This window comes from Alosa pseudoharengus, unplaced genomic scaffold (assembly GCF_046254945.1).
Source record: "Alosa pseudoharengus isolate Yale_2024_CS ecotype anadromous, Long Island Sound unplaced genomic scaffold, YU_APseudo_1.1 YU_APseudo_1.1_scf_22, whole genome shotgun sequence".
NCBI lineage: Eukaryota > Metazoa > Chordata > Actinopteri > Clupeiformes > Clupeidae > Alosa > Alosa pseudoharengus.
In genome coordinates, this window is record NW_027468680.1 from 2155673 (window position 1) to 2181731 (window position 26059).

General features: G+C 38.9%; 1 protein-coding gene across 6 annotated transcripts; it reads left to right on the forward strand.

The window, feature by feature from the left end:
• The first annotated feature begins 699 nt into the window (after nucleotides 1–699).
• On the forward strand, nucleotides 700–25516 carry LOC143139618 (CD48 antigen-like). Of its 6 annotated transcripts, XM_076300207.1 has the most exons (9): nucleotides 701–1026; nucleotides 8628–8939; nucleotides 10453–10707; nucleotides 10885–11019; nucleotides 11389–11402; nucleotides 11634–11669; nucleotides 22338–22418; nucleotides 22716–22763; nucleotides 24600–24687. In XM_076300207.1, the coding sequence occupies exons 1-8, from the start codon at nucleotides 966–968 to the stop codon at nucleotides 22716–22718; spliced, it is 897 nt and encodes a 298-aa protein (XP_076156322.1). In that variant the 5' UTR covers nucleotides 701–965; the 3' UTR covers nucleotides 22719–22763; nucleotides 24600–24687. The 6 variants fall into 6 exon arrangements, with proteins under 6 accessions (XP_076156323.1, XP_076156322.1, XP_076156319.1 ...); XM_076300208.1 differs by lacking the exon at nucleotides 11634–11669 and having other exon boundaries at nucleotides 700–1026; nucleotides 22353–22418; XM_076300204.1 differs by lacking the exon at nucleotides 22716–22763 and having other exon boundaries at nucleotides 713–1026; nucleotides 10888–11019; nucleotides 24600–25516.
• The last annotated feature ends 543 nt before the right edge of the window (nucleotides 25517–26059 follow it).

Here is a 26059-nt window from a genome sequence, read left to right on the forward strand (position 1 = left end):
AAAGAAAGACATAGCGGTATTCTTTCCCATCAAATGTGATGTGATGTTTCTGGGTGAGTGAGTTGGTGAGTGAGTGGATACAGGACTAATGAGCAGGGCGGTCATTCTGCTCTTTGAGATCATACGTTTGGGGAGGATGTGGTTATGAGAGTTCAGTTGGTTCATGAAATTCTTCCTTATTTGTCTCTAACTGATAAGCACTAAAAAGGAAGCTGACATTGGTCGCTCATGTAGAGAACCAGCAGCTAACAGACAAGAGAATGGAAATGACATGCTCTCTCTGTGGACAGTGTAATAAATGACATGCCCTCTGTGGACAGTGTAATAAATGACATGCTCTCTCTGTGGACAGTGTAATAAATGACATGCTCTCTCTGTGGACATAGTGTAAAAAATGACATGCCCTCTGTGGATAGTGGAATAAATGCAATAATATCTCAGTATAGTCTCCTGTATCTGTAACAACCATGTCCATGCATCTGTTTTGCATTGCATCCAAAATAAACCGTCTCTAGCTCCATCCTAAACCAACGACAGGATGCAAACAGGCAGCCAAGGATGTCCCAAGCCACACCCGTCATCCTCCCAAGCTCCACCCTCCAATACTTCTGCTTTTCTATCCAATTCTCCGGCCACTGGCATATCAGGAGTTTCACTCATAGAGGCACTCAGTGTCATGGGTCTTTAATATGATGCATTCACTTCACTTTATTCTGTTTGCCAGTAGGAGTGGCTCAGAGCCTGTGGGCTTCATGCAGGTTACAAATATAATGACCAAGGTGTTGTACCCTATCTGATCTATCTAATCATTTGACTTCACTTTATGACACATTTATTTATTTGTTTATTTAGTTATTTATATTCATTCCTTTACTGGAACGTTGTGTGTCTGAAGGGGGTGGGTGTGGGTGATGGTGAAATATTTCTGCTGAGCGGAAGTTGAGCACTTTCAGTACGCATGCAGCATGGACACATATCTCTCTACACTGCTGGGACTATTCATACTTCATTTACAGCTTCACTCAGGTAATATAACTCAACTGGAATCAAATTCACTGCAGTCAGGGGTGTCGAACTGGGGGGGGGATTTGATAACTAGGGCCCCCAAATGAGAACACTGGAATCAAATTCACTGCAGCTCTTCAAAAAAGACTAAATACAAAGCAAGTTCCTACTGTGTGTTTAAGTTAGAATGATTTCTGTGTGACCAGTGCATAGATATGTAAAATAATTCGGTCTAAACAAGATAGCTTATATTGTTTCATTCAAACTCATTTTAGTTTGATATAGAAACTGAACAGTTGGTTAAAGAGGAACTCCAGCAATGTTTCACACAGATCTGTGTTTCTCAGTCACAGAATGCTCTCGGTACGGAAAACCCCTAAAAGAGATCTCTAGAGCAGCCAGGCAGCTACAGTGCTACTCTCTGGGGGCATTTTTTAGATATAACAATGTTCCCGTAATTTTTTTATAAGTAAATTAGATTATAGATTAATAAGAATTTGCTTTAGATGAATATTATATAAAATATAATGATGAATGAAAGATGAACGTAAAAACAGGATGATCAGTTCTCAAACATTCATACAAATAGTTAGATGTACCACGAGGGTGGAACGTGTAATTGCAGTTTTATGAGTTGTTGGAAATGTGTTTTTGTTATATTTACCAAACTCAAAGGATAAAACAGTATTTGTTTCATTGGAGTGCATGATGACTTACAGTCAGTGTTCGACTCGAGTCACAGACTCCTGCCCTAATTTTAAGGACTCGTGACTTGACTCAGACTTGCACGCCAATGACTTGGACTCAGACTTGAGTGCATTTGGACTCGATTTCTTTCTTTCCTTTTGTCGCCACCAGCCTTAACCTAAATATTTGTGTGTTTAGTTTACAACGCTACCGTCTGCTGATATCATTAGTTAGCATTTAAAAAACCAGGTGCACTGCCGCTGCTAGATTATGAGGAGTGACACCACATAATCTTTATATAATCAGTAGTAGCCTGTTATAAATATATTACATGAGAGTGAACTGCAGGAACAGCGGTCGGGTAAACCTGTTCGTTCATTTCCAGGTTTGGGATATAACAGTAGGCTAACGTTGGGTTGATCTGCTGACTTGCATCTCTCAAGCCTGCATTGCTTTAAGGCCTATACTGTTGGGTTGACATTTGAATGCAACCTATCGGCAAACATTTACATCTGGAGAACGCTCCTTCTAGCTGACTATCCAGTTACAGTAGCTTATGTTGTCTGCAACTGTGATTTGTGTAGTGCTCAACAAAATCATAAAAATGAACATTGTCTCTACTATGATCCAAGAAAGATTTTTTTCAAGTTTTTGAACATTTATTTTAACCAATGACATGAATGAATTGCATCCAAATAACGTTATGCACTATGCACAACTTTTTCCAACTAAAACCATGAGACCCAATCAAGCCTTTCTCAGGGTCTTAAAGTGACAGGTATTCAATTAGCCCTACACACCACCAATACAATGTAATGACATTAAAGAGAAGTGAAATAGTTTAGCTCACAGGTGGGATGTGGTTTATGCCATTAAGCTTTCATTTTCTATCCATATTTGTGTGTTGGACTCGACTCGAACTTGACTCAGGATCAGTAGGGACTTGACTCAGACTTGACACAGATTAAAAATTGACTTGGTCTTGACTCAGACTCAAACACTAGGGTCTCCAGATTAGACTTGGACTCGAGGTTTAGTGGCTTGACTACAACACTGCTTACAGGACACTATGTGTGTTGTTTACAGTAACATCACTGAGATATGTAAAATATTGTCGCTGTGTTTTTGGAGTGGCATTTGGTGGATTTCTTTAGAGTGTGTTGTGGGTGTTTGGCAGTAGTAGAGGGATCTATGCAGGCCATAACGTGTTTGTGTATGTTAATCAACTTAGAACCAGATTATGTCTGTTCCATTTCTTTCTAATTTTTCTGGTATCAGAAAAAACTGTGAAAAGACAAACTGTACTGACTAAAAAATTATTTATTCATTCCTCCCAAGATGTAACATGTAAGACCTACAGTAAACACCTAGGCAAGACAAATGTCATTGAACTACAGCTTGTCATTTTTCATCGAATAGACCTACAGTAAACACCTTTTGTACTGTTTTCTTCAACAAATAGGCAATACAGTACTTTGTCTAAATGACATGTGCATTAGATCCATACTAACAACACAGAACAGACATGGCATCTCTTATATAATGAGGGAATGATTGCTAATTGAAGAATTGTGCAAAGGAGTTTCACACAGGTGTACAAGAGATTCAGACTGATGCAAAGAATCTCTACCACCTGTGAAAAGATTTTGTTTAGCACGGGGAAAACAATAGAGTTTGGGGTTTTTGAATGACAACTGTGTTAACTGTTTTGCAAAAGGGTGTGAGAACTGTGTGAACCCAATAAAAATGTTTGAACACATTCGCAAGAGATGACTTCTGCTGTGCAAAGAAAGTGTTCATGAAGACCAAGTGGATCCCAGTTTCCTTAAGCAGGTCAAAGCAATCAAGAAAAACTGTAATCCTTACTGAAATTCAATCTTAAATTACAATACATTACATTTGGCTGACGCATTTTAACCAAAGCGACTCTCAACATGGTAAACAATTAAGGTAGAGTATATGATAAGTACAAGTTAGTGAATCAGTGAGTGCTATTTCCATATAGTATAAGTGTCAGTTCTAGTCAGGTGGTAAGTGCTAGAATTAGCAAGGCTAGCTGTAAGTAGTGCTATGAGAGGAGATATTATCTGAAGAGCTGGGTCTTCAGGAGTTTTTTGAAGATGGAGAGGGATGTCCCTGCTCTAGTAGGATCTGGTAGCACGTTTCACCAACAAGGAACAACAGATGAGAAAAGTTTGGATTGGCCTGAGCGTACTGGTGGTAGAGCTAGACGTCATTCGTCTGTTGAGCGCAACAGTCGGGAGGTAGCGTATGTCTGTATGAGGGCATTCAAGTAGGTGGGAGCCGAACCGGAGACTACTTTGTAGGCAAGCGTTAGAGCCTTGAATTTGATGCGGGCCGCCATAGGTAGCCAGTGTAGCTGGATGAGCAGCGGGGTAACGTGCCCTTTTGGGTTGGTTGTAGACCAGGTGCGCCATGACATTCTGGATCATCTGAAGGGGTTTCACTGTGCAGCCTGGGAGATCTGTCAGGAGGATGTTACAGTTGTCAAGTCATGAGATGACTATGGCCTGTACCAGGAGTTGGGTAGCATATTGAGTCAGGTAAGTCCTGATTTTCCATGTGTTGTAGAGTGCAAAACGGCACGACCGGGCGATCGAGGCAACATGATTGGAGAAAGTTAGTTGGTTGTCGAGCATGACTCCTAAATGTCTTGCAGCCCTGGTAGGTGCAACAGACAGGGAGTCTATTTTGACGTTGATGTGATGATGTATAGTAGGTTTAGCTTGGAGGACCAGCAGTTCGGTTTTTGAGAGGTTTAGCTGGAGGTGGTGTGCCATCATCCATGTAGATATATCTGAGAGGCAATCAGAGATCTGTGCCGAGACCAAGGGGTCATCAGGTGGAAAAGACAGATAGAGCTGTGTGTCGTCTGCGGTAGCAGTGGTATGAGAAGCCGTGTGAATGAATAATTGGCCCCAGAACGTTGGTGTAGATAGCAAAGAGGAGGGGCCCCATCACTGAGCCCTGGGGGACCCCTGTAGTGAGATAGTGAGGTGCTGACAGCTGTCCAAGCCATGATACATTAAAAAAGAGTCCTGTGAGGTAGGATTCAAACCAGGAGAGAGCAGAGCCTGAGATGCCCATGTTTGAAAGTATAGAGAGAAGGATGCGGTGATTAACCGTGTCAAAGGCAGCCAATAAGTCAAGCAGAATGAGTACTGATGACCGAGTGGTCGCCCTGGCTTCCTTTAAGTCAAGTCAAGTTAAGTCAAGCAGGGTTGAGAGAAGTATTTTTAAAGGAGAATTCCGGTGTGATTTTGACCTAAAGTGTGTTGAAACATGATACCGACTGTGAACGTATGTCTCATAGCTCATTTCGGCTTGTCCCCTGCACTCAGAAATCTGGCGCTAGTTAGCCAATGCTACCAACAGTTTTTCGATGGGGGTGCAAATAAATCACTGTTTTACACCATTTACGAGGCTCAAAGTAGCTTCATACTTCATTGGTACTTCCGAGGGCCTTGACATTTAAAACGAGACATTGAGAACTTTGAAAAAGCACTGGTAGTTTACTTACAACACAATTTATAAAGACAGTATCTTCACAGAGTTTAGCGTTTGCAGACATCTTGAATTTTAAATTACTGCAGTTTAAAGGGATAACCAAAGTGCAGTTTCCTACCCGAAACTAGAAAGTTGCTAGGTCGGCAATCGTCTAGAGAAGGCCGCTCAGACAATGGCAGAAGTGCCGTTCGTCATGTTATATTTTTTACAGTCTATGGTTATGAGGTAATGTGCCATCAAAATGATTTTGGAGATGTAATGTTAAGTTAAAAAAACTCTCACCCCTCGCTGCCGTTCGATGCTTTACTGAATTTTGTGTAGCCTACCTGTAGGTCGTTGGCACCTTTATTTGCGACCGACACGTAAGGGCCTGCTTTGCACTCAGCTTCATGTTGATATCGACCGAGACAAAAACATGGAAATTTACGTTTTAATTCGTCAGTGAACTTATACTAAACAAGGAAGTTTGCGCTATTGAGGTGACTGACTGACTAATTACATGTTTACAGAGATTACTAGGCTATCGACCAATGACGGTAGCTAAGGTCTACACCCTACACTTTCCACTCAATGCAAAGCGAACTGTAGGGGGAGGGCGTGACTAGTATGTGCATGAAAGACATAGATATATCTATGAATGGAAGAGAGAGCAATGCAAATTTGCTGTAAACACATTTGAGGCTAGAATAACAAAATCCCGGACGACTTTGAAATTCCGCCCGGACACATTTTTAGGTTTCAAAAAGAGGACATGTCCGGGCAAAAGAGGACGTCTGGTTGTTTTGTTATGAATGTGTGGGTCCTCGAATAAACACACTTGTAACTTACTTGAAAGAGAATGGTCTTTATCTACTAGATTTCAGTATTACACTTGATGAACACTTCATGACGCACTATACTCAGCTCTACTTCAAGCAGCCTACTGCACATGCTCTGTTAAACTCATAGCTATACAGCTGAACTAGTAATAACTAAATAATTACTTGTTCATATCATTACACCGGTCACCCTACATTTTAGATGAGTTGGGGACGTAATTGTCCACTCAGGCTATTCTGTGCGTTATCTTCCATTTTCCAAACAGGGTGGCTATTGAGGGCTCTGGCTCCAGTCATTATTGTGGCTACTGGCTATTATTGGCTTGATTTGGTCATGGGCCAACGCTAGAATACGTTTAGAGCACCCGCTATGAGATGGCAAACAATAAAATAAAAAACAAACTAATCATAGACTGTAAAAATGCGCTACACTTGGCACTAAAAACCGAATAGTTTATTTATAGTTCGACTACAGATATTTCACGTCATGTTCGAATGCATATTTGCAGCAGCAGGACGGCCGGCAGACCGCTCTTAGTTAGAGCCGCTGTGTTATCCAATAAAATTAAGTTGCGCTTCAGGGCGACTCCACTCGGACTCCATGCGCGTTCCCGAACAACTTTTTCTTCTTCTTGTTACATGGCAAGCAATGTATGTGCATTATCGCCACCCTCTTACTGGAGGATGACACTCTTTTTACAGAATATCCAATAAAAATCGACGTTGGTCCATGCGTCATTTCCAGCTTTGGAACTTGGCGCATGGTCAGAGCCGACTGGCGCTGGTTGTGGCTGGCGCTGGATCTGAACTCCAGTGTTCAATATGGCGTTGACTATGAATTGGCCGGATTTACAAGCCTAGCCTCCACCATTCATTTGTATGGAGGGCGGGACTTAGTCACTCTCTCCAGTTATATATAATACCTCCATGGTGCCTGCCCTGTGTTCACGTTAGAGCTTAGATCGGGCCCAAAAAATCAAGCCCGACCCTACCCGAGCCCGTGCACATTGTGCCCGAGCCCGACCCGGCCCGACACGTTAACTGTAATTATGAGCCCGAACCCGATTTAAACCCGACATTTTTTAAATACGTGGGCCATTATAACTGACGTTCTCAACTACAATTCCGAGCTGTTTCAGCTACAGAAATCCGTTTAGAGGACATTGAGAGGACAAAAGAGGACATTGAAGGCTGGCTATCATTATTTCTGCCATGGCAAGCCTGCTTCATGTTCATCTTAAAGTATTTTTGCTGTCATAGGTGAACATCGTGCGCACTTAATGCACGCAACAAAGCATACCTGACAAATGCATACCTCCGACTTTTTTTTCCAAACTTCCTCGAAGTTATTTCTCCTGTTTTCATTTTTTTTCTTTACATCTTCAAGCTTCACGTTGCACTTAAGCTACACAATACAGCACAGCAGGCCCGGTGTGATGTGTGCGAGTGGAGAAGCTGCACATGACACGTGTTGCGCAGATGACATTACAATTGACATTTTGTAACTCTGAGCCTAACTTGTATAACTTTGTATACACTTGTTACTTAGGCCTACTTTGATAAATATAAAATATTTCTGAGTCTGACTATGGCATAGCTTTAGCTTCCCACCCAAGTAGGCTAATGATTAGAAAAAGAAAAAAAAAAGCAAGCTTGATCAAGGACCCGGCCCGGCCCGGCCCGAGGATAGTGGCTGGAAATATCGGCCCGACCCGGCCCGCGGGTCGGGTCGGGTCAAGTTCGGACTCGGGCTCGGGCAGAGAATCTAAACTCTAGTTCACGTCAACTCCATGCTGGTCTAAAGTGGATAAAGTCTCAAATCAGTTTTACAGTTACAAACCCTGACACACAATATATGAGACACTTTTGATCCCCAATGTGGTGAAAAAGTCTGCATCAATAATGATCAAAAATCTTGTTTCTATTTTTTTTGCACACATACCATGTTTGTGATTAAATTTCCTCATTTTCTCACAAAAAAACAAAAATCATTCATATGATCATAGGAGGAAAATAGGGCCCTAGTAGCATAGGCCCTAAAATTGTACTACTTCTTAATTCTACTTGTGTAATATTGTTTTTCTTCTTACTTATTTTATACACTACTTGATTCAGACTTGTTTATCCCTGAGCCCCTTTCTATGTTTTAACTGTTTTGCCCAACCTCTCTTTTGCCATGTAAAGCACTTTGGGTCAACTCCTGTTGTTTTTAAATGTGCTACATAAATAAAAGTGACTTACTTGACTTGACTAGGATCCTTGGAACATAGGACCCTGGGGAACATAGTATCCTTGTAACATAGGACCCTGAGAATGTAGAACCCTAGCACTGGTCCCATTATGTGTCATATCAATTTGGGGAACCCGGGACCCTGAGTAGATGGAACCCTAGAAAAGACCCTAAATCAACACAGTGTTGTGAAATGGCAATGAGAGCACCAGTAGGAGTCTAATGTACGCGTTCACTTCCAACAGTGCTCTTGTGTGGCGGATGTAAATGACTTTATGCCATAATGGCATTTAACATGCACATGAACTCTTGGACACGCTGTCTCACTCATGATGCTCATCATTGTTGTGTCTCTACAGTGTCTGCAGGTGAGCTGCTTGTGCTGGAGGGAGAATCAGTCACCCTGAATGTGACAGGACATGAACAAGACAAAAAGGACTTAAAAAGAATGTCATGGAGTTTCTATGAACAAGAGATTGTGGTGTACAGCCATAAAAACAGTGATGTGGATTATGACCGTGTTTATGAAGCCAGAGTGGAGTTTGATGTGAGCACCTTCTCCCTGAAGCTGAAGAATCTGCAGAAGTCGGACTCTGGACTCTACAAAGCAGAGAAGGCTTTACATGGAAAACAAAAAGAGACTGTAGCTGAATACATGATTTATGTCCTGGGTGAGAGAATCAAATACATTTCTCAATGTCTTATTCTTGGGGGCATGGTATATGCTTTTTATTAGGGCTGTCAAACAACTATTTTTAAAAAAAAATCACAATTAATCTCTGAATTCCTATAGTTCATTTTCGATTAATCACATCTAAAGTTCAAAAGATGTGCAATTGGACTAACAACAGGTATACCATGTACAGACATTATAACAAACAAAAAATACTCCGTAAATTATGTTCATTATCTTTGAGTTCAGTTGATAATAAGGAACTTCCCATATTGAGAAAAATGCACAAATGCATGTACAAAGTGTAGCCTAGCCCAGGCCTACAGCACATTTCAATGAAATGCAAACAGAACAAACACAATATATCACATAGTAAGGTGCTGGCTCAAGGGTTATAAAAGTATTTTCTCGTGTTTAGTTGTAAAATGAAAGCACAGCTTTTATAGCCATCCATGCGTCTTTCCTTCTGGCTCTTTGGCTATGAATTTGGTAACTATAGCGGACTACCACTAAACAGGTGGAGGTGTCAAATGTTGAGTTTCTCCAGTCTAGATTTTTTGACGTTAATCACTCCTATGATGTATTGCTATTGTCTATCCAAAGTAAAATACCTGTTTCGAAGTTAACTGATGGTCAAATCAACCAAAACTGTGATTGTTTGCACCTCCAAGTGGTGTGTGACGTAGGTTTGTGACGCGAGTTTGTGTGAAAGAATAAATCCGTTTAGAAATCATTTGGATGATTAAATGACCTGTTCTTGTGACATCCACATTGTTCTGGCAAACATATGCTAACCGTTTCACTAGCTTGTAAACAAATCCATGTGTTTTTTTTTTTTTTAAATAGAATAATGCACAACTTCTCCAGCAGAGGGGAAATATAGCTAATCCTGCCAAGTTTCCCTTTAACTAGTTCAGCTGAAAGTTTCTTGGTGTTTTATGCCCCCAACGTTGTCTTCAAGGCAGCACTGCCTGGAATGCACTAGGGTTAGGCATGGGTTAGGGTTGGGTTTAGGTTTAGGATTAGGTGCCTTTAAATCAGCGGTGGCAGCGCTGCCTGGAAGACAACGTTGGGGGCATAAAACACCATCGAGCTCAGTTGACAAAAAAAGTGTAACAGTGTAGGAGTGTAAACAATGCTTAGCTCATAGATATAGCTTGAACTTGAAGTGCTTTGATGATATTTTAATTACATGTCCACTGAGCTGACCAGGAGATTTTTATGGTAAAACGGGCCATTCAGTCAATGGGAATAGAGAATCATTGATAACAGCTGGTGTAAAATAAAGAATCTTTGGCAGCACATGATTATGCAATTAAAAAAATGAACATGTTATGCTCAGTCCTCTTCACGATTAATGCTGACAGTCCTACTTTTTATTTCTTCTTACTCCTTTTTATAAGTGTTTATGTGAGTGGCGAGAGGCACACATGTTTACACTGTTAATCTCTACATCTTCTAAAGCACCATGTATATTTGTGTGTGTGTGTGTGTGTGTGTGTGTTTAACAGAGCATGCAGCAGCCCCCACTCTGACTGTGGTGTCTAACTGGTCCAGCAGTGACTCCTGTAATGTGACTCTAAATTGCACAGGACTCAACGTGTCTCTGATCTCCAGATGTAACGGCATCGTCTGCTCTCAGGAGGGAGGAGTCACATCCCTCTCCATCTCTCTCAACCACAACACTGTCTCCTGTAACCATAGCAACCCTGTTAGCTGGAGACAGACCACCATGGAGTTTAAACCTCTCTGCCCACTGTACAGAGGTGAGAAACAACAACACTTCACATAGGCAGAGTAGGGGTAGTGACATGTACATACATGTCAAATGTTTCCAATGTTTCAATCTCTCTACAACTGTACAGAACTAAGAAAACACGTCCGTTGCTGAAAACAAGCGTGTTTCACTGTTGAGTCACTTGTGTTTTTTTGTTTTTGTTCAGAAGAACACCAGATTGATATCAACAGAGGGACAACTGAAAAGACTGAAAAGACAATTGGAGTTATTTTAGGAATTATCGGAATTGGAGTTGTAATAATCAGTATTGGAGTTATTTGTCGGAAGCGGAAGATAAGAGGTAAAAAACTCCCTACAGCTTTTCTGTCTACACCATATGTTAAGCACTGATATACTGACACATTTCTACACCATATATAAACACCTGATATACTGACACATTTCTACACCATATGTTAAGCACTGATATACTGACACATTTCTACACCATATATAAACACCTGATATACTGACACATTTCTACACCATATGTTAAGCACTGATATACTGACACATTTCTACACCAGATATAAACACCTGATATACTGACACATTTCTACACCATATACTGTTTAAACACCTGATATACTGACACATTTCTACACCATATACTGTATAAATGCCTGATATACTGACACATTTCTGTTCTTTTCCGGTGGAACTGAAACAGACCACAACATCCCGGTAAGTCTGCCATCATCTGCATAACATCTAAATTGAAAACCGACATTTACTGAAAATAATATTCACATATTTCATTGCAGCATTAATGTAATTCTGTAGAGTATACACAATGACTGTAATATTCCTTGTCTAATGTAGACACATGCATACTGCTCTTTAACATATTTTTACATGTCTACGTTATTCTCACCTTGATACAACTGGATACAAACATGTTCAAACCTGATGAAGAGTGATAATCCAGATCAGAGGCAAAACTTACAAATGGTAAAGTAAGGTAACACTCCATAATAAGGTGCCATAATAAATAGCAAACTAGTAATTACCTAACCCTTTGTTAATTGTTACTAACATATCTATTTGGTACAAGTTAATAGTATTTTCATCATTAATTAAATATTAGTTGTTTGCATAAAAACTGTATGTTAATGCTTTAGCAAATCTATTAACTAATATTGCATTAATATGTGATTACTAATTAACAGTTATATCTTACATCATTTAAATGTTTAATGTTTATTTGCAAACTACTGTATATGTTAATAGAAAAGTTAATGACATACTAGAAAATGTAATTCCAGGGAATTACCATTGCATGTAAATGCAAAAAAAAACGCTGTTTATAACATTATATTAATTACAGTATAATTATTCAGATTACATACACTTACAGTATTCTTGAAAAACACTTGGTTAGATGTTGGCTTAGAGTATATGACAGTAAAAATAAATTGTTAATTCAATATTGATCCAACATTCTTTGTTTTAATACAGCAGAATACACAAATGAACACTTATCAACCAATGTAAGCTTGATTGAAAAATTAATTGATTCAAAGTTGTTGAAACCAATTTTAAAGTTACCCAATAATGATTAGGGAGAAACCAGATGTCTACTGAATTTGCATTCTTACAGAACTTGATAATGCCAATCATATTATAAGATCTATTTATCAGTGGTAATTCTGAACTGGCAGCAAGAGCTACTGGTCTCAGTTAATAGTAATAGGTCACATTTGGTGGTGATATAGACTGAAGAATAAGATTTAGCCCTTCAGATGATCAGTTTTAGACAGAACTTAGGTTAGAATCTTAATTTTTTACACAGCACAGCTGAGGTCTTAAAACAGAGGTCTAACAGCACAGCTAAGTTTCACAGATGTCACAGCACAGGTATGATTCAAATGTGTGCATGCTTCATATAGTTGTCGTCATAGTCCTCCTGTAACAATATAATACTCAGAATGTCTCAGTGTAGATCTCAGATCTACGTCTCAGTAATATAGTTCAAAGGTATGTGCACATATGTTGAGATATGGTCACATGTTTTTAGAAATGAATGCAAGTGTTAATGTCAGCGACGTATGGTTGGTTGGCAGGATGTGCACACAGACAGGCACACACGTAATGTAATACACGGTCATCACCACACTGGTCTGGTACCTAAAAGACAAAAGCAAACAAGTTAGTTATACCAAAAACAATGAACGTGTACAATTGTTCAATACAACTTAGATATTTAAGTGAGGTTGTTGCACCATAAATCTAATGGTAGTTAAATATACTAGCCTATAGTATTTCGTTGCAAACAAAGCAACATTTTGTGTTTTATTTATTTCAGTTTAAGGATAGTTGATAGCCAAACAGTTTAAAGTAAACAGCTTAGAACACTTTGTAGGCAAAGGGTGTGTTGCTGTTGATAATCATAAACTGAGTCTTAAGGATGGACCATTCTGATATTATGTATCTTGATAACCAACTAGCTTACACAGCTTGCTAGGTCTGTTATCCACATTTTTTCTACATATTACGATGTAGGCCTACTCTAGGATGTAGCCTACTACAACTGGGAAGCTTGATTCGTGTGCCAGGCTACGCTTTAATTTTTAGGCCAGAATAATGCAGAAATGAGTAACGTTAGCCTAGGAAGTAAACATACTCTGTAGCCTATGTTGACAACACAAACGTTATACCTCAACTTCTGTAGTGTGTTTTAACAATACTTTGGTCATATGGTCCGTTTCCAAACAGTAGGCTATGGCTTTCATCAGGTCCCTTTCAACAGGTGTATTTTATCAAGAGCCAGATAGTATCCGTAGGCCTACAATATGATTAGGCTACTTTATCTGGTTAACGTTAACGTTACTGCTGGTTAGTGAGCAAATGTAACGTTAACGTCAGTGATTAGCTGGGAGCAACGTTAAGTTTGATTGTCGTTAGCTAACATTGTCGAAACCTACAGCTAACCGGTCACTTTAAAGTTGACGACATTAACGTTGATTAGGTGGGTTTCCTTAACGTTACATGATAAATAGCAACAGATCAAGTGCTAACGTTAACTATTCCCCTAACATAACGTTAGTTTGGCTATTTCATACAACATAATGTTTGAGGACTTAAATGAGTCAAATGCCAAAAATCGGACCACTTACCTTGTCTGTAGTTGGAGAAGGACAGTTACGAGCAAGTAAAGTGGGATCACGGCAGGCGATAAGACTAACGTTCAGAAGACTCCAGTGGTAGAAAGATTGCATGGTTGATTGCATTCAGCTGTAGTTCACGTCATAATGCTAAAAGTTGCCGCCACGACGGTCAATGTTAACTCAATGGGAATTTGTTGCTCTTTTATCGTAAATATCTCAAAAAGTATAGAGTTCACAAATGTAAAAAATACATTGTGTAATTGTCCGTTACAAGACCTTTGTAGGAGTGTTTGAATGACGTCAAACGGTTCAGTGGTTTTAGTGTTATTAAACGTCAAATTTGGTCGGAAGAAGAATAATAAAAGACGATAAGAAGAACAGTGATAATAGTCCATTGCATTTACATGCAATGCAATTATTATTGCATTGCATGTAAATGCAATGGACTATTATCGCTGTTCTTCTTATTATTCTTCTTCCGACCAAATTCAACGTTTAATGCGACTGAAACCGCTGAACCGTCTGACCTCATTCAAAGACTCCTACAAAGCTCTTGTAACGGACAATCGTAGAATGTATTTTTCATATTTGTAAACTTTATACTTTTTGAGATATTTACGATAAAAGAGCGATAAAATCCCATAGACTTAACATTGACCGCCGTGGCGGCAACTTTTAGCATTATGACGTGACCTGCACCTAATAGCAATCAACAGCTGGTCCGCTGCAATCTTTCTATCACTGGAGCTGTGAATCTTCTGAATGTTTTGACCTGCCGTGATACTTTACTTGCTCGTAAAACTCTCCTCCAGAGGCACATTTCTCTAACTACAAACAAGGTAAGTGGTCCGATTTTTGGTATTGGACTCATTTATGTCGTCAAACATTGTTATGTAGCATTCTACTATAGGCCTAGGCTATGTATGAAATGATGGGTCACAAGTAGCCAAACTCGGTAGTTCTAACGTTAGGGGAATAGTTAACGTTAGCACTTATCCTATCCGTTGATATTTATTATTTAAGGAAAGTTATGAAACCTAATCAACGTTAATAAGTCGTCACTTTAAATTGACATGTTAGCTGTAGGTTTCGATAACGTTAGCTAACAACATTCAAACCTAACGTCGCTCCCAGCTGAGCACTGACGTTAACGTTACATTTGCTCACTAACCAGTAGCGTTTTAACTAGCGTTATACTATCTGGCTCTTGATAACCTGTGGAAAGGGACCTGATTAAAACCTTACTGTTTGGAAACGGACCATATGACCAAAGTATTGTTAAAACACACTACAGAAGTTGAGGTATAACGTTTGTGCTGTCAACATAGCTACAGAGTATGTTTACTTGGCCTAGGCTACTTATTTCTGCATTATTCTGGCCTATAAATTAAAGCTTCCCAGTTGTTGTAGGCTACATCCTAAAGTAGGCCTACATCGTAATCTGTAGAAAAAATGTGGATAACAGACCTAGCAAGCTGTAAGATATAGTGTAGTTGGTTATCAAGATGCTTAATATCAGAATGGTCCATCCTTAAGACTCAGTTTATGATTATCAACAGCAACAACACACCCTTTGCCTACAAAGTGTTCTAAGCTGTTTACTTTAAACTGTTTGGCTGTCAAATTAATAAAACACGTCAAACATGTTGCTTTGTTTGCCGTGAAATACTATAGGCTAGTATATTTAACTACCATTACAGATTTATGGTGCAACAACCTCACTTAAATATCTAAGTTGTATTGAACAATTGTACACATTCCATGTTTTTGGTATAACTCTAACTTGTTTGCTTTTGTCTTTTAGGGACCAGACCATACCAGTGTGGTGATGACCGTGTATTACATTATGTGTGCGCCTGTCTGTGTGCACATCCTGCCAACCATACATCGCTGACATTAACACTAACATTAATTCCTAAAAAACATGTGACCATATCTCAACATATCTGCACATACCTTTGAACTATAGACGTAGATCTGAGATCTACACTGAGACATTCTGAGTATTATATTGTTGCAGGAGGACTATGCCGACAACTATATGAAGCATGCATACATATGAATCATGTGCTGTGACATCTGTGAAACTTAGCTGTGCTGTTAGACCTCTGTTTTTAGACCTGAGCTGTGCTGTGTGAAAATTAAGATTCTAACCTAAGTTCTGTCTAAAACTGATCATCTGAAGGGCTGAATCTTGTTCTTCAGTCTATATCACCATCAAAAGTGACCTATTTATTACAATTAACTGAGACCTCTAGCTCTTGCTGCCATTTCAGAATTACCACTGATAAATAGATACGTCTTAGGATAATATGATTGGCATTATCAAGTTCTGTATATATATACACACACACACAACTGTGATTTTTTTTTTTTTTACTTCAAGCTTACATTGGTTGTTAAGTGTTCATTAGTGTATTCTGAGTATCATTCTGCTGTATTAAAACAAAGAATGTTGATTAATATCGAATTAACAATTTATTTTTACTGATTGTCATATACTCTAAGCTAACATCTAATCAAGTAAGTGGTTTTCAAGAATACTGGACACGTCTATGTAATCTGAATAATCATACTGTAAGTAATTTAATGTTATACACAGCATCTTTTTTGCATTTACATGCAATGGTAATTCCCTGGAATTGCATTTTCTAGTTTAACTAATTGTTATTAAACTGTGCTTCTGCCTATCCCAATATGAACCACTCTCCATAAGACCCTTACAAATGATAGATAGATACTTTATTGATCCCCAAGGGGAAATTCAAGAAAAAAACATGGAGCTACCTTGACATGTTGCCACTCTTGTCAGCGCCGGAACCGCTTGCAATAAAGTTGGCTAAGCTTAATTCATATATTAGTGGTATATAGCTATAAGCGTGGGGTCCCTTATAATAAAGTTGGTTAAGCTTAATTACAGTGAAAGTTACAGTTACATGAAAATGCACTGTACTGTTCTTCCTAGGCTTCTTATTCTTCTTCTTCTAACGCATTTAATGCAGCTTCAACCGTTTAACGTAGAAACTTCATTCAAACTATGTTACGTAGGTCTTACTTAGGACACCCGGGCAATGTATTTTTCAACTTTGTAACTTTTATACTTTTTAAACTATTAATTAAAAACTGTTCAAAATTTCCCCATAGACTTAACATGGGCTGATGACATCACAATAGAGCCGTTAAGCAATTAGAATCCTATGGCAGGTGTTCGGGCCACCTGGATCTCAACTGCCAGTCTCAGGCTTTAAGCATACAAACTGGCCCTATTAACCCTTAAAGGTGTAGGTTTTTGAACATTCTAAGTTCCGCAACAATTGAAGGTTCTAAAATTCTATGTTGAATTCAATGAACCCAGATATTCTTTAGAACGTTCATTTCTCAACATTCCCGTCACACTGGTGTGACGGTACTCCTTTAAGGGTTAAGACTACACATCCTGTTCAACTGCTTCCTCTGCCAAAAACTGTTTCAAAATAAAAGTCCTCACTACAATATTTCACTGTTAAACAATTTAAGCCTTTAAACTACTTAACTTTTTAACTGTTCAGCCATTGTAACTGTTACTTGTCATCAACTATGACTCCTACCCACTGTAGCTAGTTAGCTAAGTTAGCTAAGTAACATGGTTAGCATAGTTAGCATGCTAGCATGTTAACATGCTAGTTAGCATTTTTAGCAAAACTGCTAAAAATGATTAGCTAAGTTAGCTAAGTAACATGGTTAGCATAGTTAGCATGCTAGCATGTTAGCATGCTAGTTAGCATAACTGTTAAAAATTATTAGCTAAGTTAGCTAAGTAACATGGTTAATATAGTTAGCATGCTAGCATGTTAGCATGCTAGTTAGCATAGTTAACATAACTATTAAAAATGATTAGCTAAGTTAGCTAAGTAACATGGTTAGCATAGTTAGCATGCTAGCATGTTAGCATGCTAGTTAGCATTTTTAGCAAAACTGCTAAAAATGATTAGCTAAGTTAGCTAAGTAACATGGTTAGCATAGTTAACATGCTAGTTAGCATAGTTAGCATAACTACTAAAAATGATTAGCTAGGTTAACTAAGTCACATGGTTAGCATACTTAACATGTTAACATGCTAGTTAACATAGTTAGCATACCTACTAAAAATTATTAGCTAGGTTAGCTAAGTCACATGGTTAACATAGTTAACATTGCTAACATGCTAGTTAGCATAACTACTAAATATGAAAACATTAACTAAGTTAAGTAACTTGGTTAACATTATTATCTTTGATAACATAGTTAGCATAACTGCTAGCAAACATTAAAGCCATTCCAACTGTCAGTTATCGTCAATTATCTACCTAAATAATTTAACTATTTAAATTATCCACCTATTTAACCGTTCAATCATTCCAACTATATTAAACCTTATCTACCAAGCAAATCATTTAACCATATAAACTATCCACCTATTTAACTGTTCAGTCATTCCAACTATATTAAACCTCATCTACCTAGCAACCAATATAGTTTGTTTTTACTCTGTATGATATTTTACATCATATTTCTTGCATTTTCATGCACTGTATTTCCTTCAGGAAATGCTTTTCTAGTTAATATATTAGTAATATATTACTATCAGTATGGGGGACCCTTATAATAAAGTTGGTTAAGCTTAATTAATATATTAGTAGTATATAGCTATCAGTGTGGAGCCCCTTATAATAAAGTTGGTTAAGCTTAATTAATATATTAGTAATATATAACTATCAGTATGGGGGACCCTTATAATAAAGTTGGTTAAGCTTTATTAATATATTAGTAATATATAACTATAGTCAGACGGTGAAGGGACTGAGACCAAAACTGGCTTATCACATTTATTATTTTAGGAAAAGTGAAAACAAAACAACAAGTAGTTGAATGGGCTATATTACATGCATCATTCCTATACCATCACTGTCAGCCCTACTAGCAAGGGAGACATGGAATGTTCAGGTGCACAGAACGACAGTTTATTAATATTCTGAGACTCACTAAACACTCACAGACGTAGACCATACGGAGGTAATGCATAAACATAATGCTAAACTAAATGTACATTCATTTCCTGCTAGACTGAATTGCACTTTCCATGCACACTAAGCTAAACTGCTTAACTACACTGAATGCATGGAAAGTTGCTAGCGGAGTTTACAGCTAGTCACGTTAGACTCAGTGTGTATGAACTCGTGGTCATAATGAAAACATTAATAAACGTTCTCTAAGTCGCTAGAATTGCACCCAAATCTTAAAAATACATGTAAACAGGCTTGGAATTTCACCATTCTGGGGGCAAGGCCACTTGGCCTTCAGTTGGGCATATTTGGTGGGGGGCACAAAGGTCACATGTCAGGGCACCAAGGCCAAAGTTAACTATACAGTAGTAGGCTATAAAAATGATAAAAGTTTCACTGCAGTAGACCTGCATCACTGTATGAAACATTACAAAAACATGAAACATGACATATTACATATAACTGTAACTCATCTGATCATCTAATATTTACAGATATCTAGGCTATATTTAACATTTATTTTATATTTGGCCTGTTATGAAATCATGTATTGAACAATTTAAGCACAGCTCAGCTTTAAGAACCTCAAATAGCCTAGATGCATGCTTAGCATTTTGTGATCATTAAGGCTGCTTTCACAAACTCTTAGTCAGCTGTCCTCTGATTATCCGATATCTAGGCGACATTTGTAATATTTATTTTGTATTTGGCCCGTTATGAAATAATGTGGAACAATTTAAACACAGTGTAAACCTTCAATCCCAAATTTGGAGACATCCATGTATGTTGAAATGTACTGCAAATTCAAAACGGGATTACTCTGGAACGGCTAACTGTACAGGGGACTGCTTTACACCTTTCTGTTCGGTAAGGTCTGCTGTTTATTCTGATATATGGTTTGTCATATGTTAAACGAAGGGTTCGTGAAGCATTCCACCGAGATGAATGGGTAGGGAGATGGACGCAAAACCTTCAGTAGAATTTTTAATTAAATTGAATATTATTTACTTTTCTCGCGAACCGTTCACCACAGCAATTAGCGGCTAACATCGTTTAAAAGCTGAGAAAAAGCTCTTTCGTGTGATACTTGTGATGTCTGTGTGATGAGTAGGCTACTTTGCGAGTAGTTCAACTGAGAAGAATGGGTGAATTTGGACGCACTGTCTTTCTTGCGCTGTCTCTTTCTCCACTGCGTAATTTGCGCTGTAAATGCTAAGATTGTTTTGACAGACCATAGGCTTAATATATATCGCTATTAGTAGGACGCAAAGCAGAATATGGGGGCACCAAGGCCACCGTGGCCTGTACACCTCTGATTTTCAAAGGGGCGTCAAGGCCAACGCAAGGGGCTACGACGGCCATGGCCGTCGTGGCCGCCGTGAAATTCCTACCCTGCATGTAAAGTAACATAATACAGGTGGTATATCAAAGTTTTCAACTTAAACAACATTTCACAGTTACAAACGTGGGGAGTGCTTTATACAGTCAACCTACCCAATGCAAAGCATACTGCTTCTGATCGGCTATGGCAACAATACAAGGACAAAACGCAGCAAAACTGCAGTATAGCGTTTCTCCAAAGGGGGCTCCAAAACACCAATATCAATAAAGCTGCTTAATTACGGCGAAAATCACATACACTAAACTACATTTCTAACTCTGTTACACCCCTCCCCTGAATTTCACCAAATCCAAGCAGCAACCAAATAGTACTTCCAAAGGCAAAGAGTACACTACTTTCAAAGACTAGCCTAGACAGAGAGTCACCAATTACAGGACAGCCAACCACAGAGGTATCCAGGGCCGGAGTGGGGCCACTTTTCAGCCCGGGAGTTTCAGGCCCAAGACCGGCCCACGTTTTCCATAGTGGTGGAAATTGGATAAATGAAGCAACATTTCAGCTCTTACTATCCTGTAGTTTTTATTAGTACCATGGTTCAACAAATGTGTAAAGGTTATATTAATTCACTTCAACTGAGAAGTTAACAAAAAATATTACACTATTCCACAAGTTAACAAAAACAGAAAGAAAGAAAGCCTTTGAAATGTAGCCTATCCCACGCTTCCACAAAGAGGCATATTGAACTAATGTTTAGGCTACATGTTTTTTGCATTGGTAGGCTATATTGTTGTTTGGTGATTTAGCCTACTCCTTTACTTTACTTTTTCTTTTAAGCAAACAAGGCATATAGGTTTCTTACATTAAATAACTTTAATTTATCCTCTCTACTTGTCCCTGTAGTCATGGCCTCCTCATCACTAATTTCGGGCTCATCATTTTCAGTAGTCGACTGGTTGATCTGCTGCTCAGAGGCTACAATTTTTACCGCATAGGCCTACACAGATCAAACTCCAGTTTTGTTATTAATATTTGCATACTGCGAAGTCTATGAATCGGATACAAAAGGCTAATATTTTAAGAAATGTAATATGTTGCTTGCAAATAGCTTGACGACGTTACAAACGTCCAATATTAGCTCAATAACTGCTAATAATCATTGCCTATAGCTATCTCTCTTTACCAGTTGCCACTTTTGTCTGTAGGCCTAATCTAGAAGCTTGGCACATTTAGCAGCATCTACCTGGCCGTTTCAGTCCCTCCTGGCCTCTTTCTACCATCCATCCTTACTGACGCTTATGGCTACTGTAGGGCCGGCCCGGCTATCCGTATCTGAGAAAACTTTTTTGGAAAAGACGGGCTATATGGACCCAACCAACTCTCTTTGGGAGGGGAGAACTCCCTCACACGGTAGGCTACAACCCATGCAGAGGCAACGGTGCCATGCACAGAACGTGTAGGAGAAGTTAGACTAACGTGACAAATGTCAATATTTTTTTCCTCGACCGGCCCAAAAGTGAAGCGGCCCACCGGGAATTCTCCCGATTCTCCCGATTACCCACCCCGGGCCTGGAGGTATCCAATAAGGATGAAGTGGAAGAAGAGGAGCGCAAACTCTCAGACAACCAACCACTGGCAGTAGGGTGCCGTATGCACCCCACCCCACAAGACCATAAAGCCATAAACCATAAATTCCATCAATTCTCAACAAAGCTAATCATAAAAGCTAGATAAATAATGATATGTCATTAACTTTTATATTAGCATATAGTTTGTAAATAATAATAAATAAACATTTAACATTTAAATGATGTAAGAAATAACTGTTAATTAGTGCCAAAAAATATTTAGTTAACTATTAACATATATTAATACAATATTAGTTAATAGATTTGTTAAAACATTAACATACAGATTTTATGCAAACAACTAATATTTAATTAATGTTAACTTGTGCCAAATAGATATTTTAGTAACAATTAACAAAGGGTTAGGTAATTACTAGTTTGCTATTTATTATGGCACCTTATTATGGAGTGTTACCTAAAGTAATAGTCCTACTCTCAAGTGGCATTCTTCATATTCTGATGTGATTATTTTCTGTACACTTTAATCACAGTTGTAATCATTGTTAATCTTTCTCTGTCCCTAGTGTGATGTTCCACAGTCAGGTGTAGTTGAAAGCCCGGGACTCACTGATAACACCTATGATGAACCAGTCAGCCAAACCAAGGTCTCTTTATCTAGAACTACTTCAGATTCAGTCAAATTCATTCAATGCATTTACATTTAGCAGAAACTTTATCCACAGCGTCTTCCATATGTCAACTATATTATGGGCCACTGTCCCCAGAACAACTCAGAGTTAAGTGTCTTGCTCAAGGGCACAACTTTTGAGGTCGGGTATTGAACCCTTTCCTTTTCAGGCTACTGAACGCTAGCCCAGCTCCTTAGCCAGTATGGTACCATCATCCTGTTGTCGTTTCCCTGCATGGCTGATGTGATTAATTAATTACATCTGATTCTACAGTAAATTTCAAACAGGAGTCTTCATCAAGCCCCATGCATAATGAGCCAGGTGACAAATGCATCTCAGATGTGATATTTTACAATAATGAGTTAAACGCTTCGGGTTGTTTTGTTTACTGAATAGTGTCAAAACAACCCTACTAATTAACTAGATGTGCACATTTTCAGGATGCACTGTATGCCAGGTGTTTGTGTCTTAATCATGCAAAATATATCCGCAAAAGTTGCACCTTTGCTTATTATATGTAGAAAACATGAATATTTGCCTAGTAATTGAACCAGTCTTTTGAAATATTGTGAAATGGCTGAAGTGTATGATTAAAAAAAAGAACTACGGTAGCAGTTTAACTGTCACAGACAGACATGTATTCTGGCTCACCTGTGGTGTAGCCTGCAATGGTCATTACGCAGGTCAGACAGTTGGAACGTATTCATCTGAAATAGCCCTTTATCCTGGTGCTCCTGGGACATTACTGCAGCATATCACTGCTGTTATTGTAGGAGGAAGGTGCAGACTTTGCCAGATAAACCAGCTTCAGCTTCAGCTGGTTTATCTTACACATACTGGGGGTGTAGCCTAGTAAATGTGGCTTGGAAATGAGTTTTGAATGATGACATCAGTCTGATTCTGCTGTGTGCAGCTCTGTGTTGTCCTACTGCCCCTGTACTCTGTAATACTGTAGCGTTCTTACTTCTCACTGTCTCTGTTCAGACATTCAACTAAATCTGCATCTGCTTCATGCTGCAATACAGTTGGCTGAAAAACTGCATTCCTATTGGTTTCCAAGTGAAAGCTATGAATATAGTGAACACAGGCAGAACTCTTACACCTGAAGTCTTGAACTACGTGTTGCATTTCTCTAAATAGCGAGTTCAGTGCACATATTTGTGTTTAGCATTTCATGTGACATGCAAATATAGCATGCTCGTAAAAACAAATTGCATTTTTTGTCAAAGTAAAATGAGCGCACTATTTAGTCAAATGTGTGCACAATTAAGTAAAATGAGCACATGTGCTACATTGGGTGCACAATATACTGAATTGTGTGCACACTCTAATAAAATGAGACCTACATTTAGTAAAACGAGAGTAATTACACCTCCCCGTTTCCGTGATTTTTGGAGTTTTAAAAAGATATTTGACACAACATAGCCTTGGAAGCAAGGGCGTAGGTTTGGTCTGAGCTTTGGTGGGGACACACAACGAAGTTTCTGGCATTTCTATGCCTTGAACTAGCGCATAATATTATGTAGGCCTACACTTTGTTTCTTGAAATAGCTTCTGATGTCCTCCACCTTTCTTTTCTTGCCCGACATCCTCAAATCGAGAGCCAAGCAAAGATTATAGAGCTAAGATCTTTGCAGCCAAGTGTGCCAAAAACTTCAAATCGACAGCATAGGCTACAGGGGCTACAAGCCAATCAAAAAACAGACCTGTCTCAAAGACGTATTTTGGGCGGCGGACGGTACTGAAGTGGGAAATGATTTAACCTTTTGTCTACCGCATGAGGCGCTTTTTCCCCGTTTCAAATTGAATATTGGTGGGGACATTTCAGTCATTATGATATTGGTGTGGACACGTCCTTCGGACCCCACGCAAATCTACGCCCATGCTTGGAAGCAAATAAAACATAAATTCAGGTGTAAAGATCTTGCTGAAAGTGAAGATGGGTGTTACCATCATAAGAAAATGCAGAACAGAGCAGAAAAGAAAATGCTTGTGTTTTCCAAGGAGGATGCTGGTGTTTTCAGTCTACTGTATCAACAAACAACATCTGTTACTGCTACTAATGTGACAATAGACAAACCAAAAACAGGACTGTTTAAAGAGCTAATTGTGTGTGTGTGTGTGTGTGTGTGTGTGTGTGTGTCTGCCGTTCTACAGGGCAACACAGCCCCACCCATAACCATCTATGACACTGTCCAGCTACCAGCTCCCACATCACCAGCAGAAGCTCATCAGACGCCGGCCTGTCCTGAGACTATCTACGCTGTAGTGAAAAAGAAAGAGAACTCTGCATAAAGCAGGGAAACAATGAGGTGAATTGATCAGTCTTAATTATTGTGGCAGCCGGGGCTTACCACAATACTGATATGTACTAATAGTGCCTTCATGCTGGTGTTACATGTCAACTGCCTCCCACGATTTCACGATTGATGGCGTTTCTTCGACAGATGTGGCCGCTTGCTGATTTGTCACTTTCTGATATAAACTTCAGATGAACAAATACAAATATGCATGATATATTTAAATGTCAAACATGTCCTGGCCAATAAAGCCGATTCTGATTCTGATGTCCTTGTGCACATCATGAGCTGATGAACAAATAACTAAGAAAATAAGAGAGAACAAACACAAACACACATGGTGTGTTATGTTCATGTGTTATGTTGAACTTTGCCTTTACCACTTGTAACATAGGCTAAAGTGCTTACATTTTTTATTCTATTTATGTTTGTTTTAGAAATATTCTAGTCTTTCAACAAAACAGAACTTTATACGTACTGTATATTATTTACTCATATGAAATATTCACATATGATATCATTATTTTCTTATAATGTTGTTATAATGTTGTATTTGTTGATAGTCATTTCTATCTGGTCACAGTATTGAAGAGAAATAATTATGGTGTTTCTCCTATTGATGTAATACAACAGAACGGGCCAAAGATTTCTTACATTGCACATAAATAATCTGTTTTTTTATGTGTTTACAAATGCTGTTTAAATTAAGCTGATGATGTTGTAGTGAAAGACTGGACTTGGTGGATAAGTGTAAATAAAAGTGTTGTGATTAAATCAGGAGTCCCTGAGCTCTGTGTCCCTCTTCCTTCCCTGCTCATTATTCTCAATATGTACTGGAAAAAAAACACTGACTTTAAACTCTAACTTAGCACTCTGAACAAAAACCAGCGGAGGACGGTGAGATGAGAAGTGGCCGCTTGTGGCCTTTTATTCACAAGTCCTCCTGGTACAGCTCTGAATGCACAGAGACTAAGTGTCGCCAGGCAGGAGTAGCAAATGATGGATGTCCTCTGCAGCGGAGACTCCACGACCCAGGCCTTGGGGAGAAGGTGCGCACATTCTGAAGTTGGTTCCCTTGGGGGAAAGTTTTTGTATGTGGTCAAAAACACCTCCTTTTTTACTTATGGCCAACCCTGGCCCGGTGTCTGCCCCCTATGTAATCGGCAGACCCCCTTGTAGCCAATCAGTATATATTCAATAAACATATAGGTGGATGAGCTCACTGAGCTGCCACAAAAAGTAAAATTGTGGAAGTAAATTGTGTGTGTGTGTGTGTGTGTGAACTCTTCATGAACTTTACTACATATATCTCTCGGC